At 41.6% G+C, this 22,091-nt stretch overlaps 2 protein-coding genes across 3 annotated transcripts in view; both read left to right on the top strand.

The window, feature by feature from the left end:
• The first annotated feature begins 10,053 nt into the window (after positions 1-10,053).
• Positions 10,054-14,177, top strand: C17H2orf66 (chromosome 17 C2orf66 homolog). The gene is made up of 3 exons (XM_070581735.1): positions 10,054-10,173; positions 11,233-11,429; positions 13,804-14,177. The coding sequence occupies exons 1-3, from the start codon at positions 10,054-10,056 to the stop codon at positions 14,027-14,029; spliced, it is 543 nt and encodes a 180-aa protein (XP_070437836.1). The 3' UTR covers positions 14,030-14,177.
• Positions 14,178-18,253: 4,076 nt separating this feature from the next.
• The window catches only part of GTF3C3 (general transcription factor IIIC subunit 3), a 28,773-nt gene continuing 24,935 nt past the window's right edge, over positions 18,254-22,091 (top strand). Inside the window, exons 1-2 of one of the 2 annotated variants that reach the window (XM_008518165.2) lie at positions 18,254-18,475; positions 19,306-19,417. In XM_008518165.2, the coding sequence (XP_008516387.1) occupies positions 18,374-18,475; positions 19,306-19,417 (214 nt within the window). In that variant the 5' untranslated portion in view covers positions 18,254-18,373. The remainder of the gene's footprint in view (positions 18,476-19,305; positions 19,418-22,091) is intronic. The other variant, XM_008518164.2, reaches the window with a different exon arrangement.

Here is a 22,091-nt window from a genome sequence, read left to right as displayed (position 1 = left end):
AAGTACATGAAAAGATAGTCAACATGGTCATTAGAGAAATGCAAATTATGGGCCCACCCAGTGGCATAGTGGTTAAGTTCAGTGCTCCGCTTTGGCAGCCTGGGGTTTGCAGGTTCAGATCCCAGGCACGGACATACACCACTCATCAGCCATGCTGTGGTGGCATCCCACATCCAAAATAGAGGAAGACTTACACAGATGTTATCTCAGGGCTAATCTTCCTCAAAAAAAAAAAAAAAAAATTGCATATTATAGCCACAATACCTAAAATAAAAATTTTCAAAAACAGGCAATACCAAGTGCTAGTGAAGATTTGAAACCACTAGAGTTCTCATACATTGCTGATGGGAATGCAAAATGGTACGTCACTTTGGAAAACAGTTTGGCAATTTCTTATGAAGTTAAATATAATTTACTATATGAACGAGCAATACCACTCCCATATGTTTATTCAAAAGAAATGAACACCTATGTCCACACAAAGACCAGTATGCAGATATTCATAGCAGCTTTATTAGCAATTTCCCGAAACTGGAAGCAACCCAAATGTCTGTCAACTTGTGCATAGAAAGAAAAATTGTGGCCCATCCATAAAACGGAATATTACTTTGCAAACAAAGGAGTGAATAGCTGATACATGAAATAATACCAATGAATCTCAAAAGCATTCTGCTAAGTGAAAGGTGCCATACTGGATGCTTCTGCTTCATGACAGTCAGGAAAAGGAAAAGCTGTAGAAACAGAAAACAGACGAGTGGTTACAGGGGGATTGACTCCAAAGGGGCTTGAGGGAATTTTAGGGGAGGGGTGATGGAAATGTTCTAAATCTTGATTGTGGTGGTGGTTACATAACTATATACATTTGTTAAAATTCATGGAATGGTTTACTAGTAAGTTACATATTAATAAACCTGACTAAAAAGATAAAAATTTCCCACAAAGAAAACCCCAGGCCCAGATTATTTCAATGGTAAATTCTATTGAATCATAGCGTCGAAACATCAAGTGTTGTACAACTCTTTCCGAAAATAAAAGAGGCGGGACCACTTCTCAAATCATTTTATGAGACAAGTGTAGCCTGCTACCAAAGCATGACAAAGACATTACAACAACAGAAAGTTACTGACCAGTATCCCTTGTTGTCGTAGGTCTGAAAGTCCTTATCAAAATACTAGCAAATCAAATCCAGCAATATATAAAAAGGCCTCAGGAATGACAAATCAACTAGTAGGACTAGCAACTGAATATAGCAAGGTCACAGAATACAAGGTCAATAACAAAAAATATTTTCTATATACAAGCATCAAACAATTATAAAATGATTTTTATGAAATGCCACTTATCACACAAATAAGACACTTACGAACAAATTAAAATATCTATAAGATCTCTACACCAGAAACTACAAAATGTTGCTTAGAGAAAAATTTAAAGCCCTAAGATAAAAAGAGATATAATATTTATTGATTATAAGACTCACTATTTTTAGGATGCCATTTTTCACCAAAATGATATGTAAATTGAATGTGATCTCAATCAAAATCCCAGCAGGTGATTTTTCTAAATATCTATAAGCTGATTCTAAAATTTATATGGAAAAGCAAACAATTTTGAATAGTCACAACAATTCTGAAAAAGAATCACATGACTTGATTTCAAGACTTACTATAAAGCGACAGTAGTCAAGGCAGTATAGTTTGGCGAAAGGGCAGATACACACATCAGTGGAACAGAACAGAGTTCAAAAATAGACCCACACGTTTATGGGTCAATTGATTTTCGACAAAGGTGCCAAAACACTCCAATGGAGAAAGAAAAGTTTTTTCAGCATATAATGCTGGAATAACTGGTTACTCATATGGGGGGGAGGGATATAAACCTGGCCCCTTCCTCGCATGAAGCACAAAACTAATTTGAGATGAATCATAAGTCTAAATGTAAAAACTAAAGTATAAAGCTGCTAGAAGAAAAATAGGAGACTACTTTGTGACATGATGGTAAGCAACGGTACTTAGAATAAAGAAAATAACAATGATTTAAAAACTGCTTAATTATGCTTCATCACAGTTGAAGACTTCTCATCAAAAGACATCTTTAAGAAAATATACAGGCAAACCACAGACAGAGAAATGGATTTCTGACAAAGGATTTGTTTTCGGCATATGTGTAATACTTCTCTAAATCAATCATAAAACTTCAAGTAACAGAATGTTTAGAAGTGGAATTTTTAAAAATGGAAGTCAGCAGGTAAATTTTTATCAGAATCCTAGAATGTCCCCACTGCCACTTGGGGTTATTTTGGAGGATTAAGATGAAATCATTTCTGCTCCTGAGATTTCCTGGGGATTTTTCCAGGGCCAGACTTACAGAATGCACTTTTGAAGGGAAAGAGTCAAAGTCTGCTATTTATTCTACTTTGTTTAAAATAATTGGATAGCATTTTATGCACCTGGAGTACTAAGGAGCTCCAAGAATACTAAGAACTAATAGTCAATTTTGTGGGAGCTGTTTTTGGTTTTGTTTTTTGAGAGAGGGTTTATTGTTTTTTGTTTTTTTAGCACAAAAGCTCGCTGGCTCTATTTCACAGCTCAAACTGATGAATATCACTAAGAAAGAGAATCATTTGCCATTATACCCAAAAATATCCAAAGAAATGCCCATCTGAATTGCCTTCAGTTTTCCCCTTCTCTGAAACTCCTCCCTTTTGTCAGACAAAATATGTGCCTGGAAATTTGGGTAATATTTTAAGAATGATTTTTTTTCAGATACTTAAATAGTTTTGTTAAAAGACTAAAATGTGTGGTTCATTACAAAATTGTATGACTCATGGATGGGGTCTTATCTAATTTAACAGTCTAAGATACAACCTTTTCTTATCCCTTTTGTATCAAAAAAATTTTAAAGTAAAGTTTTACTCACATAAAATTCAGGTTTATAGTAGACATTTCAATCCAAGTCCATTTTGTGTTGTGAACTGGATGACAGAAGAAGCTCCACCTTTCTCAAGGGGGAGGAAGAGTTTAGATCCAGCTTCTGGGTCTATCCATGGTGCCATGGATTCAGTAGAAGCCGAAGCAGTTGTGGTGAGCTACGGGTCTTCCTCCTTCATGACTGGCCTACCATCTTGACATTCCCTGTATTAGTTTTCTGTGGCCACTATAACAAATTACTAAGAAGTGGGTGCCTTAAGACGGAAATCTATTGTCTCACAGCGCTGGAGGCCAGGAGTTTGAAATCAGTATCGGTGAGCCAAAACCAACGTGTGGGCAGGGCTGCACTCCCTCTGGCGACTGCAGGAAAGAATCTGTTCCTTTCTGTTCCAGCTTCCCGTGGCTGCCCGCATTCCTTGGCTTGTGGCCTCAACTCCAGAACAATTTAAATAGAAAGGCCTGTGTGCTTATAACAGTGCCACACTCCCCCAATCTCTATTGGTTTGTGTGCAACAGCTAGATTGAATATTAATTTACACTTTACTGATCCATTGACTATTTGAATGAAATCAACACATATTTATTGGCCACCTAGAGTTCTCTATTTCCTCTTTATTAAATAAGACAGTAGGTAGATCTTTAGAAGAACAACACAAAATAGAAATGTAACAAGATTCAAATTTCAAAAGAACATTATAAAAATCTAAGCTCAAATTTTACCTAAAGAATTCATAATTCCATAAACATTTGTGATCTGCTTGCCTACCCTCTGCCAAGCATTATGCCAAGCTCTGAAGAATCCATGATAAAAAAAAAGGCATGGTGCCTACTTCAAGGAGCTCACCTTGTAAGCGATGAGACATGTGGAAGCAAATATAGTCATCCTAAATCAACAAGGTAAAAGCTGTTGAAGAGACTAAGTGGTTTCTTTTTCTCAGAAGTGACATTTGAAGCGAGCCTTGAAGGACACGGAGAAGTTCTGATGTCACCCAAGGGTTGGAGAAGGCATTCCAGGCAGAGGCAACAGCAAGTTCAGAGGCACAGAGGTGCAAGTGTGGGTGGTGTTCCCTGGAGAAGTTAAAAGGCTGGGATGCTAGGATTGGGTCATATCGAGGGCCTTTACACCTGCTTTACAAAAACAGACTGCCTGCTGAAAAGCTGCTTGCAAAGCCCCAAGAAATGATTTAGCCTTCTATAGCTTAGGAAAATGCCTTTACTCCTGTATTATGACTTTGGAGGTACCAACACGGCCTGAGATGACAGGGGATTGGGAACCTGGTTCTCAAATCCAGGCTGAGAGAGCAGTTTCTATCTCAGTCACCATGTGAATCGAGATGTCCACTTTCTTGCTCTATTTCTCCAATCTGGCTTCAGATCAAGTGTGATTGTCATGATTTTTACCTTTTTTTTGCCTCTACTCCTTCATCTTAGCTGCAGGAGAAATAGCTTGAATTTAGGGCAGGATTGAAAGATATGTGTTGGCTGTCCCTTTCTGACTTGCCCAAATTACGGCATTTGCCTTTCTCGAAAGCTGGTGGTGAACATGGAGCAGAGGAGGGACCAAGTGAGAAAGAGAGGCTGGTGCTGAAGCCCCAGTGGATGATAACGAAGACCTGGTGAGAGCAGAGGCCATGAGGCCAGGCTGGGCTTGAGAGCAAACACTCTCAAGGAAGAATGGCCACCCCACTTTGCCCTTGTTCTCCTTCCTTTATGGGCCCAGACTTCTAGAACTAGAACTTGTTTACCCCCGGCCTGAAGAGGTACAAACAGCTGTAACATATTTTAAACAGAGGAAGATCTTTTTTTTTCCTCTTTAATATACCCCTTTAACATTTTTAAAACAAAACAGAAGACAGCAAAGAATAAAACAGATTTCTCCCTAGTAAATGACTAGAGAATTCCGAGGGTCAACTCCATACAGAGTTGGTCAGAGGTACTTACACTGTATTTGATATCGAACCTGAAGTGAGTTTGCTCACCCGTTGCACAGCAAGCCAATCTCTGACACCGAGTGTAGTGGAAGAAAGTAGGAATTTCATTATTGCATGGCGCTGAGCAAGGAGAGAGGGCAGCTAACGCTGAAATCCAAAACTCCCAGAAAAGCTAAAAGGAAGGGTTTTTATTTGGGGTTTTAGGTAGGGGAGGGGGAGCATATGGCCCTGCTGGTCAGCAGCTTTTCCAGCAGCCTGGATCTCTTTGCGGGGAGGAGATAATGAATCCAGGTGCTTGTCCTTGGTGGTGTCTGTCTCCATGGAGGATAGTGGATTCTGGAGCCAGGAAGCCAGAGAGTAAGCAGGGAATGAGTGTTTTGGTTTTAACCCCATACATGCTGAGTTTAATGTAGGGAAACTGATATCAGGGTCAGTATCATATTGATACTGCCAAAAGGGACGAATGGTTAACCACAGCATGGAGGTGCTCAAGAATGTCATGGGTTTTTTTAAACCGACTTTGTCTGACTCTAAGCTCCTATCTGAATAGGAGGGTTGGGAGGAGATCCAATTTCAGTGGTTTCTAAGCCTTCCCTCACCTCCCCAGGGTCCCAGAGGATGCGGAAGCTTGATGTGGCCCGAGGATATGAGGGGTGAGCCTCTCCTCTCCCATCCATCGTGGTCACTGGGGGTCCCCCTGACCACAGCTGTTTGCTTCTGTTCTGTGCATGGCAGGAGGAGTAGCTCCTTTCTCGCCTCTTCTCTTTAGTCTGCTTTCAAACTGAAATCTGCCCACGGCCACAAGAAGCAGTTCTGACCCCTACGAGCAGAAAGCTGCCCAGCTTACCCTCTGAGTCACAGCAGCAAGCTTCCGTTATCGCTGAGGAAGCGGTCTCTAAACAATTTCCCTTCCCTTACTCAGACCAGGGGGAGAAAAAGGAGGTTAAATTCTCCTTCTGTTCACAGTACAGCTGATAGCTATATCAGCTCTGTCTTTTTTTTCCTAATAAGAGGAAGGATTGGAAGATTTTCCTAATCTCCAGGAAGGATTTGAAAAGTTATATAGTCCAACAGAGAGAGTTTTAACCTTTCTCTCTGCCTCCCACACTGTCCTCTTCATTTAGTGCCCTTTCCTCAGCTTTACCGTTACATTTGAATTTAAAATCTCATTCAGGTGTAATTCAATCAACAGATACTTATTGGATTTCCTTTATGTGTGTAGCCCTGTGCTGAGTATGCTATTTTCCTCTCAGTTTCTAATGGAGAGATGCCAATAGAGCCCTCATTCAGATGCCTCTGGATGTGGAAGAGCATTTTTGCCTAGAATATCTAACTGCTACTTTGACAAATGCTCTATTTAATGGACAGGCCAATTGGGATAATTTAGACCAGAAATTAATGGTTTGGGAAGCTGAACTGTCCTGGGTTGGTGTTTTTTATTCTTTTTGAGGAAGATTAGCCCTGAGCTAACATCACCACCAATCCTCCTTTTGCTGAGGAAAATTGGCCCTGAGCTAACATCTGCACCCATCTTCCTCTATTTTATATGCCTGATGCCCGCCACAGCATGGCTTGATGAGCAGTGTGTAGGTCTGCACAGGGGATCCAAACTGGCGGGCGAGCCCCAGGCCACCAAGTGGAGCATGTGTAGGGGAGGAAGACATTTCTTCTTCCCAAATGGGGATTCATCTGGCCGGAGAACAAACTAAATTCACATGAGACAGAATAGCAAGAGAAAATTAAACAAAGCTTTATGAGGAACCATGGTCCGGGGCCTTTCTTCCCGAAGGAAGAAAGGGCACCGAAGAAGTGGGGTGCACAGAGTGGTTTTATACCCCCAAACAGGGTGTTTCACATGTGATTGAAATGTCCCTCCCACAATAGTCACAAGATTGCCCTGTCGGCACAGTGCTTGATGGACACAGCAGGTAATGGTCTGCTATCTCGGTGGGCGTAGCAGGAGGCAAGTCTATAGTCTGGAGCTGGGCGGTCACAGGTGAGCACAGCAATCAGTTGCTAGCCTAAGGAAAGATGCTTAATCCTTAAGAAATGCCAATGTTGGGAGGGGGAGAGAAGTCAGTTACAGGAGGTTACCAGACTAGCACAATAAACAAATGCAGATTTAAGTCCTTGCCTTTGGCATTGATTAAGAGTTTCTAGAGAGAAGGTCATCCCCTTTCTTCTTCCTGGTACAGAGGGGGATATCTTTACAGATGGAGATTTCCTTTACAATGTAAATGTCTCCTAACAAAGGGCAAGCAAGTTCCACTCCTCAGAGCCTCCTTCCCTGTCCCAGTTTATCAAAAGCAATCAGCCCAATAATCCTCATGCCAAAGAGACATATCTTGGGGTGGCCAATTCCAGTCCCCACTCTTGGTACCTTCAGTCTACTGCTCCTTTGAGAAACTATAAATATTTCTTCAATGGGGAGCTCTTAAAAGGGAGAACAAATGAGTTGTATTTTTAGACAAATGGAACTAAAGTTGGAAATTATTCACAGACAAATGGTTATGAAAATCTATTCTAATGTCTTCAGTCTTTCCCACTTAAAAAGTGCACTGTCTACACCCGGGGCTCAGTGCCAGACAGCGGGAAGGTAAGAGTGAGCATTGTCTGGGGAGTTTTTGGTGAGTGACTTGGCAGTAGTCTCATTAACAGTGTAATACTTCCATATTACCACGTGCTTTAACTTCAGAGTCCTGGAGTTTTAAGTTGGTGTAATGAAATCCCAGGGTATTCACTTACTCTCTTAACCACTAACATTTAAACAGACTCAAGCCTCTTCCATTAAAAACAATGACTACTCCACCTTCCCCTGACTCCATCTCCCCTCCAGCTACTGGCTTCTCTCTCTCTCTCCACAGCTAAACTTTCCACCTCTGGATGTGCTCACTCTCTCTCTTTCCTCTCCATGCGCTCACTTCTGATCTGACTTTCACCTCCATCTACCAAAATAGCGCCAATGCTCCACGAACCCTTTTCAGTCCTCATTTTACCCAGTTTGTCCCTTCTTGAAACACTTTCTTCTCTTGCTTCCATATTCTCCTGGTTTTCCCCCACCTCCCTGATCTCTTTTGTATAGATTCCTGTATATGGCTGTTCCATGTTAAGATTTCTCAAAGCTCAAGTCCTAGGCCACGTTTTCTTCTCATTTTCTAATCTTTACTGAGGCAATCTCATCCACTTTTTTTTTAAATTTTTTTTTAGGAAGATTGGCCCTCAGCTAAATCTGTTGCCAATTTTCCTCTTTTTTTTTTCCCTCCCCAAAGTCCCAGTACCTAGTTGTAGGTCATTCTAGTTCTTCTATGTGGGATGCCTCCACAGCATGGCTTGATGAGTGGTGTGTAGGTCTGCACCTAGGATCTGAACCGGCGAACACTGAACCACCAAAGCAGAGTATAAAAACTTAATCACTCAGCCATGGGGCCAGCTCCCTAATCTCATTCACAAAACTCTTCTCTGTCCGTTCTCCCTAGGTTGCCTAGGTAACTCTATGCATCTGCCAGTTGTAAGGTCGCTTCTTCACAGAAGCCTTCCCTGACCCCTGAGACCGAATCAAATCTCCCATTCTGCAGCCTCATAGCAGCCAGTGTCTCATCATAGAAATTATCATCATTTATGTTTATACATTTTGTTGTATAATGATTTGGTTAATGTCTGTCTTGCCTACTAATCAATTAGTTCACTGAGGGCAAGGACTATAGTTATTATTCTTACCATTTTATCCTCAAAGCCTAGTGCAGTGCCTGGCACATAGTAGGCACTCAATAAAAGTTTCTCGAATGAATGAACAAAGGCATGAACAAATGAAGATCATAGTGACTTGCTCAAGGTCAAGATGGCAAGACTGAGAGCAGAGCCACGTATTCTAATTTCCACTTCAGATTACTAGCCTTGTTACAAAGAGCTTGTCTAGATTGTTCTGAGTTGTTGGAACCAAAGCAACTTCACAACTCATCAAGTCCAATTTCTCAACCCTACCATTTTCTATGGATGGCATTTATTCATGGAGGGGATGCTGTAGGAATAGTAATTTTTCCTTTTTTCTATGAAACATGTGCTATCTTGTTGCTCTATTTTGAAAGTGTGTTATGATAAACCATGACACTATTTAAAATTTGTAAAGCTTCTAGGGATTCTCAGAAGAAATATAAGGCATAGGTCACAAAGAACAATTTTGTCTCTTGCAGTAGAATTTCCTGTTCAAAAAATGCTGTTAGTTTGAAAAGCTGGTATCTCCAAAAAAGTGTTCTATTAGATGGGATAATCATCATCATACTCCCAGCTGCTGTGTATACACTTCTCTTAAGAGTGAAAATGGAGAAAGCCACTTTGCTGTGGGGAAGTGCCTTGTGTGTTTTGTAAAATGTTCGGTGGTTGGAGGAGAGGCCGCTGTATTTACGAGACAAATTGTTCACTGTTACCCCTGAAGAAGCTTGAAGAAGTGATTCTCAAGGATCTTTGTGCCGTGGATGAAAATGGAATCATTATTTTTGAACTCCCCCTGCTCACGTAAATGACTCCCACCTACAGCTGATCCACTGGTTATAAGTAGCCATGAATCACCCTGCAGATTGTAGGCAGGGTAACCAACCAGGGCTGGCTGAAACCACACTCCTGGTAAGCTTAATTAGCCCTTTCTGTGTGTTTCATCTTCATTTCGCCTTGGGGTGGGAGAGAATCTCTTCTTACGCTGGTGTGGTGTGTGTCTGTCTCAGATGTGTGTGTTAAACGCATTTCTCAGTTTGGGTTTTTTTTTTTTTTTTTTTTTTTTTTTTGAGATTGCTCTCTAATACTTGAGAGTAATTTAAGGTTAGTTTTTTTTTTTTTTTTTTTTTTTTTAAGAATTACACTTTGGAGACAAAGCACATTTTCAAAGATGAAAAGGTATACTCAGGCTTTCTAGGTCATATTATTAATTGCTTTGCTTATCACTCTATAATGTGCTCATCATCATGGACTCCTTTAAGCTAATCAACTGGATTTGGGGGGGGCCTCATTTGCAAACGAATCTAGGAAAAAAGGGCTGCAAAATTCAGGTCAACCAATGTACTATTTCTTTTTCCTTGTCTCCCTTTAAAAGTGTTTCCACTTTCTTTTTTCTACTTTTGCCCTCCCTTCTCCTCTCTCTCTCTCTCTCTGTGACCGTTGACATTTCCCCGATCCTTCCTTTCACTCAGCTTCATTCCACCATGCCCAAAGCATGCCTGCTGCTGTGTGTTGCCCTGGTGCTGCTTGGGCTTGTGCATGGAGCGATGCTGAGAAATGAAGAGAAATGGAAGTCACTCAACAACCCCAGAAACCGAGATCTTGTAAGGACATACACTGGGACGTGCTGGGCTGCAGGCCGGATTCCTACTCACTGCGCTCTGCTAGCACACAGTGGAGAAGAGGCCACCAAGCGCTGAGAAGATCCCCCAACGGGACCAGACAAGAGCTTTGCTAGCCTAGTCCTATTGGCATCTTATTGTTCCTCTGGCCCATTTACATCTGTTTCTGTAAGGAGAAACAAAATGATGTTTAGAAATTATCTTATACACACAGAGCACATTACATTCGTAAATGGTCTTATATACACATGGACTTTATAGCCTTGATCTCTAGTACATATACAACCAGGAGTGTAACAGGGAATTGCTTATTGCACAGCTTAGGTGGAACTGATAATCAAAGAGAGTCTCATATAACCAACACTTGCAAAGCTCAATTGCAAAAACAGAAAGTTGACCTGCATTCTTATCAATTTACTAGGCATTATTTTCAACATAAAGTTATCTAGGAAATAGAATTCAGAAGATCAGTAAAAATTCTCTTTTAAAAAATACACCAGATACAGTAAACATGCTGACATTACTATTTCAAAATATAGTTTTCCTAAAGAAAGTGATGTGAAACATAACCACGTAGGATGAAAATGACCAAACAGCACTGTGCACAGCTTTTGTACATTCACTTCCTAAAGGAAAGCGGAACCCCCGTGTCTGAAAAGAAACTTGCAGAAGTCAGTGACCGAGATCTGTGTCGGGTCAGTCAGGGAGGAGGCGCCGAGCTCTGAGCACTGTGGGCTTCCTTTTAAAGTCTCGGGCTTCGGCACTCAGAGATGGACGATGAGCCTTCCGACTGTGGTGCTGTGCATAGCCGATATTCCTCTCTCGATTCACCAGTAGGACATTATCGTGTTAAGGGTTGCAGGGGCGGAAAGAAGGCACGGTGGAGGATGATGGAGGGGAGGAGAAGCAGCAGCCGAAGTTGGTTTCTGAGTTTTCCACCTCCCGCCTCCTAGATTAGCCCTAAAGTCAACTCAGGGGGAAAACATTCATTTTTGGTGTTTAATTTATATATGGCATTGAACATTCTTTTTCTCTATTCAGTTTTTCAGAACCCTTCAGGCATATTTTAAGGGAAGAGGTCTTGATCTTGTGAGGTTTCCAAATACTTTCTCCGTGAATGAGAATCCCAGACCACTCTCTTTCCGGTCAGAACTTATTGCTTCTGCATTTGCAGATTATGAAGAGCAGAAAAACTCCTTTCCCGATTACCTCAAGGCTGAAGTTTCTCCTCAGCGCAGGTAAACTTATCTCTTTGTTCCCAGGATCTGTCCCAACATACAACTCAGTCATGAAGTCATAAAGAGATTTTGAAAGCATTTATTTGAAAAGTGATTTTATTTCCTGATATAAATATGTGCTCAGTTCTGACGATACTTGTGGCTGTTAATATTTGGATTTGGTTCAGGTATTTTATGGTCTGGTTTTAAAAAGAAATGACAGTTAAGATTTTTTAAGCACAGTTTTCTCGGGAGAGATATGTTAATTATTAGAATTATCAGTCTTTTTTTTTTTTTTTTGGTTAAGAAGATTCACCCTGAGCTAACATCTGTGCCAACCCTCCTCTATTTTGTATGTGGGATGCCTCCACAGCATGGCTGATGAGTGGAGTAGGTCCATGCCTGGGATCCAAACTGCTCAACCCCAGGCCGCCAAAGCAGAGCATGCAGAACTTTAACCGCTTGGCCACGGGGCTGACCCCTAGAATTATCACTCTTAATAGGATTATTAAGTATAATGAAACACCACACACTTTTTTTTTTTATTGAGGTCATAATAGTTTACAACATTGTGAAATTTCAGTTGTACATTATTATTTGTCATTCACCATATAAATGTGCCCCTTTACCCCTTGTTGCCTCCCCCCAACCCCCTTCCCCTTTGGTAACCACTAAACTGTTCTCTTTGTCCGCGTGTTAGTTTATCTTCTACTTATGAATGAAATCATACGGTGTTTGTCTTTCTCTATCCGGCTTATTTTGCTTAACATAATACTCTTAAGGTCCATCCATGTTGTTGTGAATGGGACAATGTTGTGTTTTTTTACAGCTAAGTAGTATTCCATTGTATATATACACCACATCCTCTTTATCCACTCATCAGTCGATGGGCACTGGGGTTACAGTGAATACTGAAGCAATGAACACTGGGGTGCACAAGTCTCTTTGAATTGTTGACTTCAAGTTCTTTGGATAAATACCCAGTAGTGGGATAGGTGGGTCGTATGAAATACCACACACTTTTATTACCTCTCTCTTTTTTTTTTTTTTATTAAAGATTTTTATTTTTTCCTTTTTCTCCCCAAAGCCCCCCGGTACATAGTTGTATATTCTTCGTTGTGGGTTCTTCTAGTTGTGGCATGTGGGACGCTGCCTCAGCGTGGTCTGATGAGCAGTGCCATGTCCGCGCCCAGGATTCGAACTAACGAAACACTGGGCCGCCTGCAGCGGAGCGCGCGAACTTAACCACTCGGCCACGGGGCCAGCCCCTACCTCTCTCTTTTTTCAGACCAGGTCGTGCAGCTAAGTTATATGGAAAATCATATATAAAAAAATATGTCGGATTGTGCAGTTGGATTGAATGGAAAGTAAAAGTTAAAAGAATGGTTCTCTTTGGGGGAGAAAGTATTAAGCATATATTTGAGCTTGAACTTCCTCACCTGGGGGAAAAAAAGTAGAATATAAGTAAAGATGACATTTTTCTCACTGAAAAAAGTAGAAATGTATTTATGTTTAAGATTTGAATTTTATTATTCTTATTACTTTAGTATTCCTAGCAAATAAACACCTACCGTTTAAAAAGGAACAGGTAAGGTGCATTCCAAGAAAATACATTTTGCTTCTCATCTATTAGCTTTTTGTTCAGCTGAGTAATAAAGGGAAATGGATCATAATTAAAATCTACTCTCATTCTTCCACAAGCATACTGATGAAATTGTGAGAAAGCATAGCGTTGTTGCATTTCATTATGCTTGTGAAAGGATTTTGATTATTAGTTCTTTTAAACGTGATGATTTTTTAAAGATAATGATTGTTATTCTAAAAAGAAGATGCAACTTACCATGTGGCGTATGCACTTGAAAACTGTCCTACAATGAGAAAATAAAACAGGATTAACAAAAGGATGTTAATGAAAGGTTCCCTTGACTATTTGTCACACTTAGGCCCTACAGTAGCAGACACTAAAACAGAGAATACTTATTAATACCACAGTACCTACTTCAGTATGAGACAGTGTTGCATACAAATTGCTTACCTGTTCATTTCTTCAACTATAATTTGCAGATACTAATCTCTAAGTCATAGAAAGTGTCAGAGAAAACATCGAATACCTGCTTTCATGTGAGTGTGGACTGAGGTAATGTTTCAGGCAGGGAACAGAGAAAGCACCCTGTGGGTGAGATTGTAATTTAATGGGAATTATTCAACTTTGTGAAAGAAGCGCAGCTCCTGATTTGGAGAATATTTCATAATTATGAGCTCTCCTTTCCTGACATCTCTGATTAGAAAGTGAAGACAAAGGGAGTTTTCAGTGAAATATGTTGATCTCTGGGTGTTTGTGTTAATTGTGAGTCTTCATTTTCTATTTCATTATAACATTTTCTTGTTCTTTTAGGCGTCTGGCTATTTTCAAACTACCGATGAAGCATCTCATTAGAAAAATTCAACCATGGCCATGGCTAAACTTTTGTGTGATTTTTTTCCCCTCCATTTTTTTGTCAATTTGTAATGATTTTATTCTGATTTCCAGATTTAGATATAAATGGCTTGAGCTGTGGGACATATGTGACTTACGTGCATATGTTTGGTGTTTTTTTCCGTTCTATAACCATAAATACTGATGGAGAGCGCTGTGTATATTTGCAAGAGTTACAAAAACACCGTAAATTTAAAAGAAATGAAGAGCTTCTAGATTACGTTTCCTTTTAAGCTTGTCTTGTATGTTCATTACCTTTTATCAATCACTGTTTTCATTTGCTCATTTTTGCTCTAGTTTATTATATGTAACAGGGATTTGGGTTTAACATATTTATCTTTTTCCTTAAAAAAGATGCATTCTCACTGTCAACATACGCTGTTGAAAGACCTCACAGTCTTATTTTCATAGCAAGGGAAAGTGATAAGCATCCGCAATTAAGTTAAAATGGAAGGCAACGAAACATGAGATTCCAGGAGTTGCCAGGGTCTCTGGGAGACGTTCTCTGCGACTATGTCCAGAGGTGGACATTGTGCTACACCAAATATCCTAGCCACGCCTCTGCTCTGGCTCTCCCACACACAACCTCCTCAAGAAGGGAGAGTGGAAATGGGTGGATTTCCCTTCTTTTACAGCCAACCCTCACCTCCACCCCAGCTCGGGCCAAATTACTCTGATTCTCATGTTCTCACTTGGAAGAGCCACGTTCCTGTGTCTTTATGGAGAGCTGCATTGTTTTCTCTGTGATTCCTGCGAAAGGAACATTGTACTAGAAGCAAACATCAGTGTCTTAATAACACATCTGTACATTCCAAAATAGTTTTCTGTGGCTTTTTTGTGGATGACTGATACTGAATATCAACAATAAAATATTTATACAAGATCAGATCCTGTGTCTAGTTCAACATGTTTTGTTGTAATTAGTTGTGTATGTGTCTGATTTCCCTGGAGGGTTGTGAAGTCTTTGTGAGCAGAGATCATATCTAAGCCATTTTTATTTCTCCAGCAACTAGCACAATGCCTAGTTTGTTCAATGAGTACTTGTTGGATTGAGGTAAATGTGTGCCATTCTGCTATTTTCACACAGTAATGGAAGTTGCTTCTAGTTAATGTCAAGAATATATATATATATTTTATCTTTTAAAAGATATAAGTGGGGCTGGCCTGATGGCGCAGCGGTTAAGTTCACATGTTCTGCTTCGGCAGCCCAGGGTTCGCCAGTCTGGATTCCGGGTGTGGACCTACGCACTGCTTGTCAAGCCATACTGAGGCAGGCATCTCACACACAGAGTTGAGGAAGATGGTCATGGATGTTAGCTCAGGGCCAGCTTTCCTCAGCAAAAAGAGGAGGAGTGGCAGCAGATGTTAGCTCAGGGCTAATCTTCCTCAAAAAAAAAAAAAGATATAAGTGATACATAGCCTATTCAGCTAAATGGCAGAGTGGTGGGGAGTGTCCCACCACTGTCCTGTTCCACTCAAGTACAGTGCTTTATTTTCCTTTTCCCTTTTACCACCCTGCTCTGGAGTCAAGAGGAATACTTATCAGTTTCACGGACTTTGAAAAGAAAGGGCATCCACACAGGATTTAACTATGAGCTTGCAATGTCTCAGGGTAGGGGCATGCATCGTTCTGCTGGAAAATTCCTCACAAGTGGCAGGTGGCTGTTGATGGAAGGCCTACACTCTGCACTGACTAGAGTTTCTTCACAGTGATGCTGTTGGCAGTTGGAGGACAGGTCTTCACTGTGTGTGACACTTTAGCAAGCCTGGTCCCCAGACACTATCTGTTAGGAGTTTCCCACCCCTGCCGTATTATTTTGACGACCAAGATCTCCCTACACACATCCCTAAAAGCCCACTGGGGAAGTGGAATGTTTCCTCCAATGCAAATAACTGTTCTGCAGGTGATCTGGGCTCTCAAGGGGTCGGCAGTACTTCTCTACACAGGTCCTTGACAGCCTCTCAACAATGACTCTGATCCTCTTTGATGAGCACCCAATTCCTCATCCCCAGGCATGGCCTCTTGTCCACTGTCCCAGATCTGGGGTGGTCAAGAACTGTTAAGGATACGAGGTTTTACCCTACTTGCAAGTGACACGCTAGCCCACTACAGCTTCACAGATGCTGGCAGACACCTGAGACTCCTGGGTCTGAGGCAGCGGACTTATCACTCATAGCACAGCAGGCAGCATGAGTTTTACATTCTCAATGGTTCTCCTTATCCCCCAAGTATCATGGGGGCCACGAGGAGGTGGGCCCAGGTGTATGCAGCGCACAAGTAGGTTTGGGCCACAGCTGAGGAACCCCAAGCTTAGGAAAACCCCACACTTATAAGGAGGCTACTAGCAAACATGCCCAAACTTTGCCCAGAGAGAGACACTATTTCTCTCTTTCTCAAGGCTCTCTGTTCTGCAGACATCTTTGAAAAGATAGCTCAGAAGGAAGGCTCTCACAAGCTTTTGCAGAAAAGTGAGAGACCCATGGAAAACTTGTCTCCCCAAAAGGGTCACACCCACAGACAAGGAGGAAGGATGGAGTCATCTCCTTCTCATGTACTCTTAATTCTATTGTCATGGCACAAATTCAATGTTCTGCTTTCTTCAGACTTTCCATTTTGGTACTCAAAAATCATTCTTAAAGCCTGAGAAGTTTCTTCTTGCTATTTTCATGGCTGCTATAACAATCCCACTTCATCTCAAGGAAACGCAGATGCCTCTGATTCACCCGGGGACAAATCGCTTAAAGTAAGTGGAGAAAAGAAAAACAGAACGATTACAACGTCAAGATATGTTGCTACATTCTGACCTGTAAATGAACTTTCACGTCATCGACCTGTTCCATAGCAGAGAGACTATCCTTCCAGCCCTTGCTCCCTGCCCGCCGTTCTCCCCAACATGAATCTGTATCTTTACAACAGGTATTGCCGTATTCCTGGCAGCCAGTAATAAAACAAGCTAGTCTAAGCCATCTGGGTCCAGGAGAGCGTTCTCCTTACCAGGTGACCATCTTTCCTCCCTTTGATTCCCTCCTTCTCCCCTGGGAGAGTTAGGACTAGAGCCTCTTGACTTCCTCTTAGATGTCCTTCCCTGACTGCCCAGAGAAATTCAGGAGAAGGTTTTGCTATAAGTGATTTCTGTGGATTACCTTGACCCAACCCACACGCTAGCCCCCCATATTTCATACCCATGTAGGGCCCTGAGGAGCCTTCATCATGAGAAAGGGGATGACTTCTAGCTGTGAGATATTCTTCTCTCACCCCAAGTCCCCCTCTCGCAGGATGGCCCCTCATTCTGCCACCCGTCCCACTGCTGCTTTTATCCTCATCCGCCTTGTAGTAAAGAGGCACCGCCCGCCACGTGGTAGGCTCCCAGGAATCCTCTCTAACCTTGTTTGCATGTGGAGCTGCATTCCCCATACCGCGACTCCCTTGCCCATTCCCGAGGCACTTTCAATTCCATCCGATTTAATTCAGAAGGGTATTTTGAGCACAGATTGCTAGGCTACAGAGGAGAGTTCGCAAAGGTGCTATCAGGTAGTGCTGTTCTCAAGAGGTTGACGGCTAGCGTCTCTAGAACAGCAGAGAAACAGAACACAAGGTAAAAGACACACCACAACAGTGTGCAGGAGGTGAAAAATACTTCCACTGAGGCGAGGCGGTATATCACATTAATTCCTAGCATGGGATTTGGAGTTGGATAGACCAGGGTTCAAATCCTGGTCCTACTTCTTATTAGATACTGGACTTTGGCATTAGCGACAACAATATCCTTTTTTAAGGATTATTTTGAGATATGCATGTAATATGCATAAGACAGGACATGACCTACAGTAAACGGGCAACAGGGTTTGATTATCATATCAAGCATTCGACTCTTTGTAAAAGTTTGTGAAGAAAACTAGGGTGAGAGTTAGAGGCGGAACATAAAGTCCAGATGAACTTATTTACAGGCTGAGAAGAAGCCCGAGGAAAGCAGAGTTTGAGGATTTGGGGAAGACGGGAAACTGACGGTGCCTTTGATTGGGGGAGGTGAGATTGACAGCGTAGCCTGGGCGAGGACTCCGGCTTCCGCGGCGCATGCACGCGGGCGGGCAAGCGGTTAAATTAAGAAGAAAATCACTACGGCAAAGATCAAATTAACTTACAGAACAAACATCCAGAAAGGGAAATGGATTGGTAGTGAGGACCCTAATGGGGAATTGAGGGAAATTATTTAAAGACAATTTCTTTAAAGCACATTTCTTTTCAACTCCCTAACAATCTGCAGCAGGAGGTCAGAGCCGGAGGCCGGCGCACCGAGGCTCCGCCCCTGGGCGGAGCGGGGCCAGACGCGGCGGCGGAACCCGAGCGCGGCGGCCGCGGTGCAGGCCGGGCCCGTTTCTCGGGAGCACGCCGGTCCCTGCTCTCGGCGCCGGCGCGGAGCGAAGTTGGGAGGGGCAGCTCTTCCCGGTTCTGTCCCGGTTCTTGGGGCTGTGTATCCGGCCCGCAGACATGTCGGGGTTCAGCCCGGAGCTTATCGACTACCTGGAAGGAAAGATCTCCTTCGAGGAGTTCGAAAGGCGGAGAGAAGAGAGAAAAACTCGCGAGAAGAAAGTGAGGCGCCGCTAGGCTGGGATGCCCCTCACCGTCCTGTCGCCCTAATGCCCTTTGGGAGATGGGGGTCCCCGGTGACCGCGTTCCCTGGGATGCGGCGGGCCGGGAGTTCCCAGCAGTTTCTTCCCGAAACCCCAGGTCTCACCTCCGCCCTGTGCTCTAAAAACACTTCCGCCACCGGCAAGCTTTTGTCCCCGTGGTAACCTCTTCTCTTGTGCCAATAGGACATTTTACTTGAGGGTCGCTTAGCGCCGGTAGTCGGAGTGGGGACTGGAGTTTGCAGTCGGAGTTCTGCTTCTAGTCCCAGCTTTGCCACCAAGTCTTCCTGGGCGTTTGGGCAACTCACCTCTCTAGTTCTAAACTGAGAGGTGTGAGCTCCCATTTTTGAGGAGTCTCCCGATGGTGTCGTGTAATCTTCCACCAAAAAAAAGAATTTTCTTGTCTGATAACAAAATCTTCACTCTTACGTATTTTTTCATACTTAGGAGGAAATATCTGAACTTTCCGTATCTTCTCACTTATTTCAAGTGTGAGGGAAAATAAAAGTAATCGCACCTTTAAAATTAGCTGGTGGATTCTTTCCTTATTCATGTGACCATCTATTTTCATTTAAAAAGCTAGGATACAATGTAGATTAGTGAAATCATCAAGATATTGTATCTTTCTCTGAAAGGCTTTGACAACATTCAAATATAGATTCCATGTACTGTGTATGTGTGCAGAACTCAAGTATTTATAGAAGTCGAAAATAAGGCAGATGCCCTATTCTCAACTGGAGAGAGAGAAACCTGCCATGGTTTTTGCAATCATTAATTAATTTTCAATCCCAGAGTCTTCAGGAGAAAGGAAAGTTATCAGCAGAAGAAAATCCAAATGACTCTGAAGTTCCGTCATCATCAGGAGTTGACTCTTCCAGATCCCAGGACAAAGATGGCAATGAAGGTATGCTAAGATCATTTGCTACTTGCATTAAATGTTAAAACTACCAAATAGTTTAGTGAAAACATTATTTTTTCATTGCAGTGGTATTCTGTTGTTGATTACTTGGTTTATCAGGAGCGTAGTGCTTGGTATATAGTGGATGCTCAGTATTCGTTGAGTTATTAAATATGGTGATGGTTTTTTGTGTGGAAAAAGTGTTTGAAATTGACATCAGTATTTGTTTGGAAGCCTTTTTAGTGTCATTAGTTTTTAAATTGGCCTTCTCATTTGGTTACTAATTACTTCCAGAGTATACTCCCCAAAATTGTAATGAATTATATTTCTATCCGCAGTGGCTTCCAAACCACTGCTTTAGTTATGCGAGGTGAGATAGAAATGTCAGAGTGGAAGGCCAGCTGACTGCCCGGATGGGGCCTCACATGCAGCATGGGTATCTCCGTATGCTACCCCATTCCAGGATCTACTCCTCAGCTCTGCATGTGCAGATATTAAATTTGGTTAGTGCACCCAGACTAATTAAACTCATCAGAGCCTAATTGATGGATTACTATGCAAATTTATTAATTTCCAGTGATCTATATAGCTTTCTAGTGATCAGAATATTGATAATAGTTCATGGTATCCATTTACACATATCAAGTTACCTGGGATGCTGAACTATCAATTAGAATGTAACTTCATTTGTAGGGTCTGATTGAAAACTAAATTAAGCTTTCTAGTCCTAGAGGGTAGATGTAGAGGCTGATTCTTTTCCCTCTGAACAAATAAGCCTTTGCACAGAGGAAACATACTAGAGTGAGCAGAAAACAAATGAGCTTTATTCCTGCCTCCTCGGACCAAGTGGGGAAGAAAAGACCTAGAAGAGTGCCAGGCAAGTGGAGTGGAAAAGGGGGCTGAAGTTGTGCTAGCAACCCGTGGGTCCTTCCTTACCTGCTCCGGGGAGGAGCAGCTGTTGCCTCATCAGGTCTCTGAGCTGCAGCTGTAGCAGCAGGTGCCACGGGGTGCCCGCCAGTCTTCTTGCCTAAAGCTGCCCCTGGGAGGTGGCCATCAGGCCCTCCGTAAAAAGAGGGATTAATGGAATCCAATTCTACCTCATCATGAGCAGTCAGATGCGCACCGACTAATAACAGTCCCATCAAATAGGACAAATAATAGTCGAATAATCCCATCAGTCCTTTTAAGATATAAAGCTCCCAGTTTCTCAGGAAGGAATTGTCCCAGAACTTTACCGAGACCCTTGGTGAGTATGAGCATGTCTTCAGAGCCGAAGAAGGAGTCAGTTTGAACAGGCTTTGGCAAAGTCTGCTAATTGGAATATATGGCCGCTGGAGTCAGTCTTTCTTTTCTCCTGTGCCTTGCGGGGAATACTACTGCTAAATTCTTATTCTTCAGCACCTTTCCTTCACGCCATGCAGATAGAGTCTTCCTTTAATTTCATTCTCAGTTCATTGTTGCTGATACAAAAACTACAATTAATTTTTGTGTATTGACCTATCTAGGAACCCCGCTAAATTCATGTATTCTGACAGTTTATATGTAGTTTCTTTTGGATCTTCTATGTGCCTAATCATGTCATCTGTGAATAATGACAATTTTATTTCTTCCTTGCCATCTTTATGCCTTTTATTTCTCTTCCCTTACTACATTAGTTAGGACCTCCAGTAAAATGTTGAAAAGAGTGACAATGGCAGGCATACTTGTCTCATTCCCAGTAACTTTGAATAATTCACCATTAACTGGAAATGTTTTTAGCAGATATTCTTTATCAGATTAAAGATATTCCTTCTATTTCTAGTTGACTAAGAATTTTTAATAGGAATGGGTGTTGGATTTTATCAAATGCTTCTCTGTAGCTATCAAGATGGTCATATGATTTTTCTCCTTTGTTACTGTAATAAATTTTATTGATTGACAAGGTTTTATTTCACACATTTATTTATTTATTTTGGATGTTCAGAATTCTTGAGGATGATCGTTATGACTTCATAATAATAATTACTTATTCGTTGCTCATAAAATATATTTTTTTTATTATTCTGTTCTTCCTTGAACATCCTATCTCAGTTAGCCATCATTTTTGGGGTTTGAGGTATTTCACATAAGAGAATAAGCTTAAGGATTTTTGAACACAAATATATATATATATATATATATATATATATATATATATATCACACATACGCACACATGTGTATTTTTAATTTTAACTATTTTGTTGGGACTTTTCTGAAATATGTTACATGTCTCTGCTTCAACAGAAAATTAACTTCTAAACTTAACCTTTTCTTGATCATTCATGATCATCATTATGAACTTAGAAAAATCGTTGTACTATAATGGTATCCTCAGATGCAAATGAAGTATGTGATGTTATTTTGTTCCTGAAATAATAATACTTTTTAATATTAATAATAGCATTTATTAAGCTCTTACTTTCTGCTGGGCATTATTCTATTCGAATATATTTAAGAACTTGTCTCATCCTCAGATTAGCCCTATAAGGCAGACATTATTATTAACCGCTTTTTACAGATGAAGAAACTGAGGCACAGAGAGCTTCAGTGATATGCCCAAGGCTCCACAGCTAGCGAGAGATGGAGATGAAGTTTGAAACCAGACAGCTCGGCTCTAGAGGCCTTGCCCTTTACCACTATTCTATACCACCTGGCTGTGT

This window comes from Equus przewalskii, chromosome 17 (assembly GCF_037783145.1).
Source record: "Equus przewalskii isolate Varuska chromosome 17, EquPr2, whole genome shotgun sequence".
Classification (NCBI taxonomy): Eukaryota; Metazoa; Chordata; class Mammalia; order Perissodactyla; family Equidae; genus Equus; species Equus przewalskii.
Note: the sequence above shows the minus strand (reverse complement) of the source record. Positions and strands in the feature narration are given on the sequence as shown.

What these genes read in the sequence shown, in the direction of transcription:
- C17H2orf66 (XM_070581735.1), top strand. Translation starts at nt 10,054, where the DNA reads ATGCCCAAAGCATGCCTGCTGCTGTGTGTTGCCCTGGTGCTGCTTGGG. An exon ending in ACCCCAGAAACCGAGATCTT is followed by an intron (nt 10,174 to 11,232) that starts GTAAGGACATAC and finishes TTCTCTATTCAG; the next exon opens with TTTTTCAGAACCCTTCAGGC. An exon ending in GAAGTTTCTCCTCAGCGCAG is followed by an intron (nt 11,430 to 13,803) that starts GTAAACTTATCT and finishes TTGTTCTTTTAG; the next exon opens with GCGTCTGGCTATTTTCAAAC.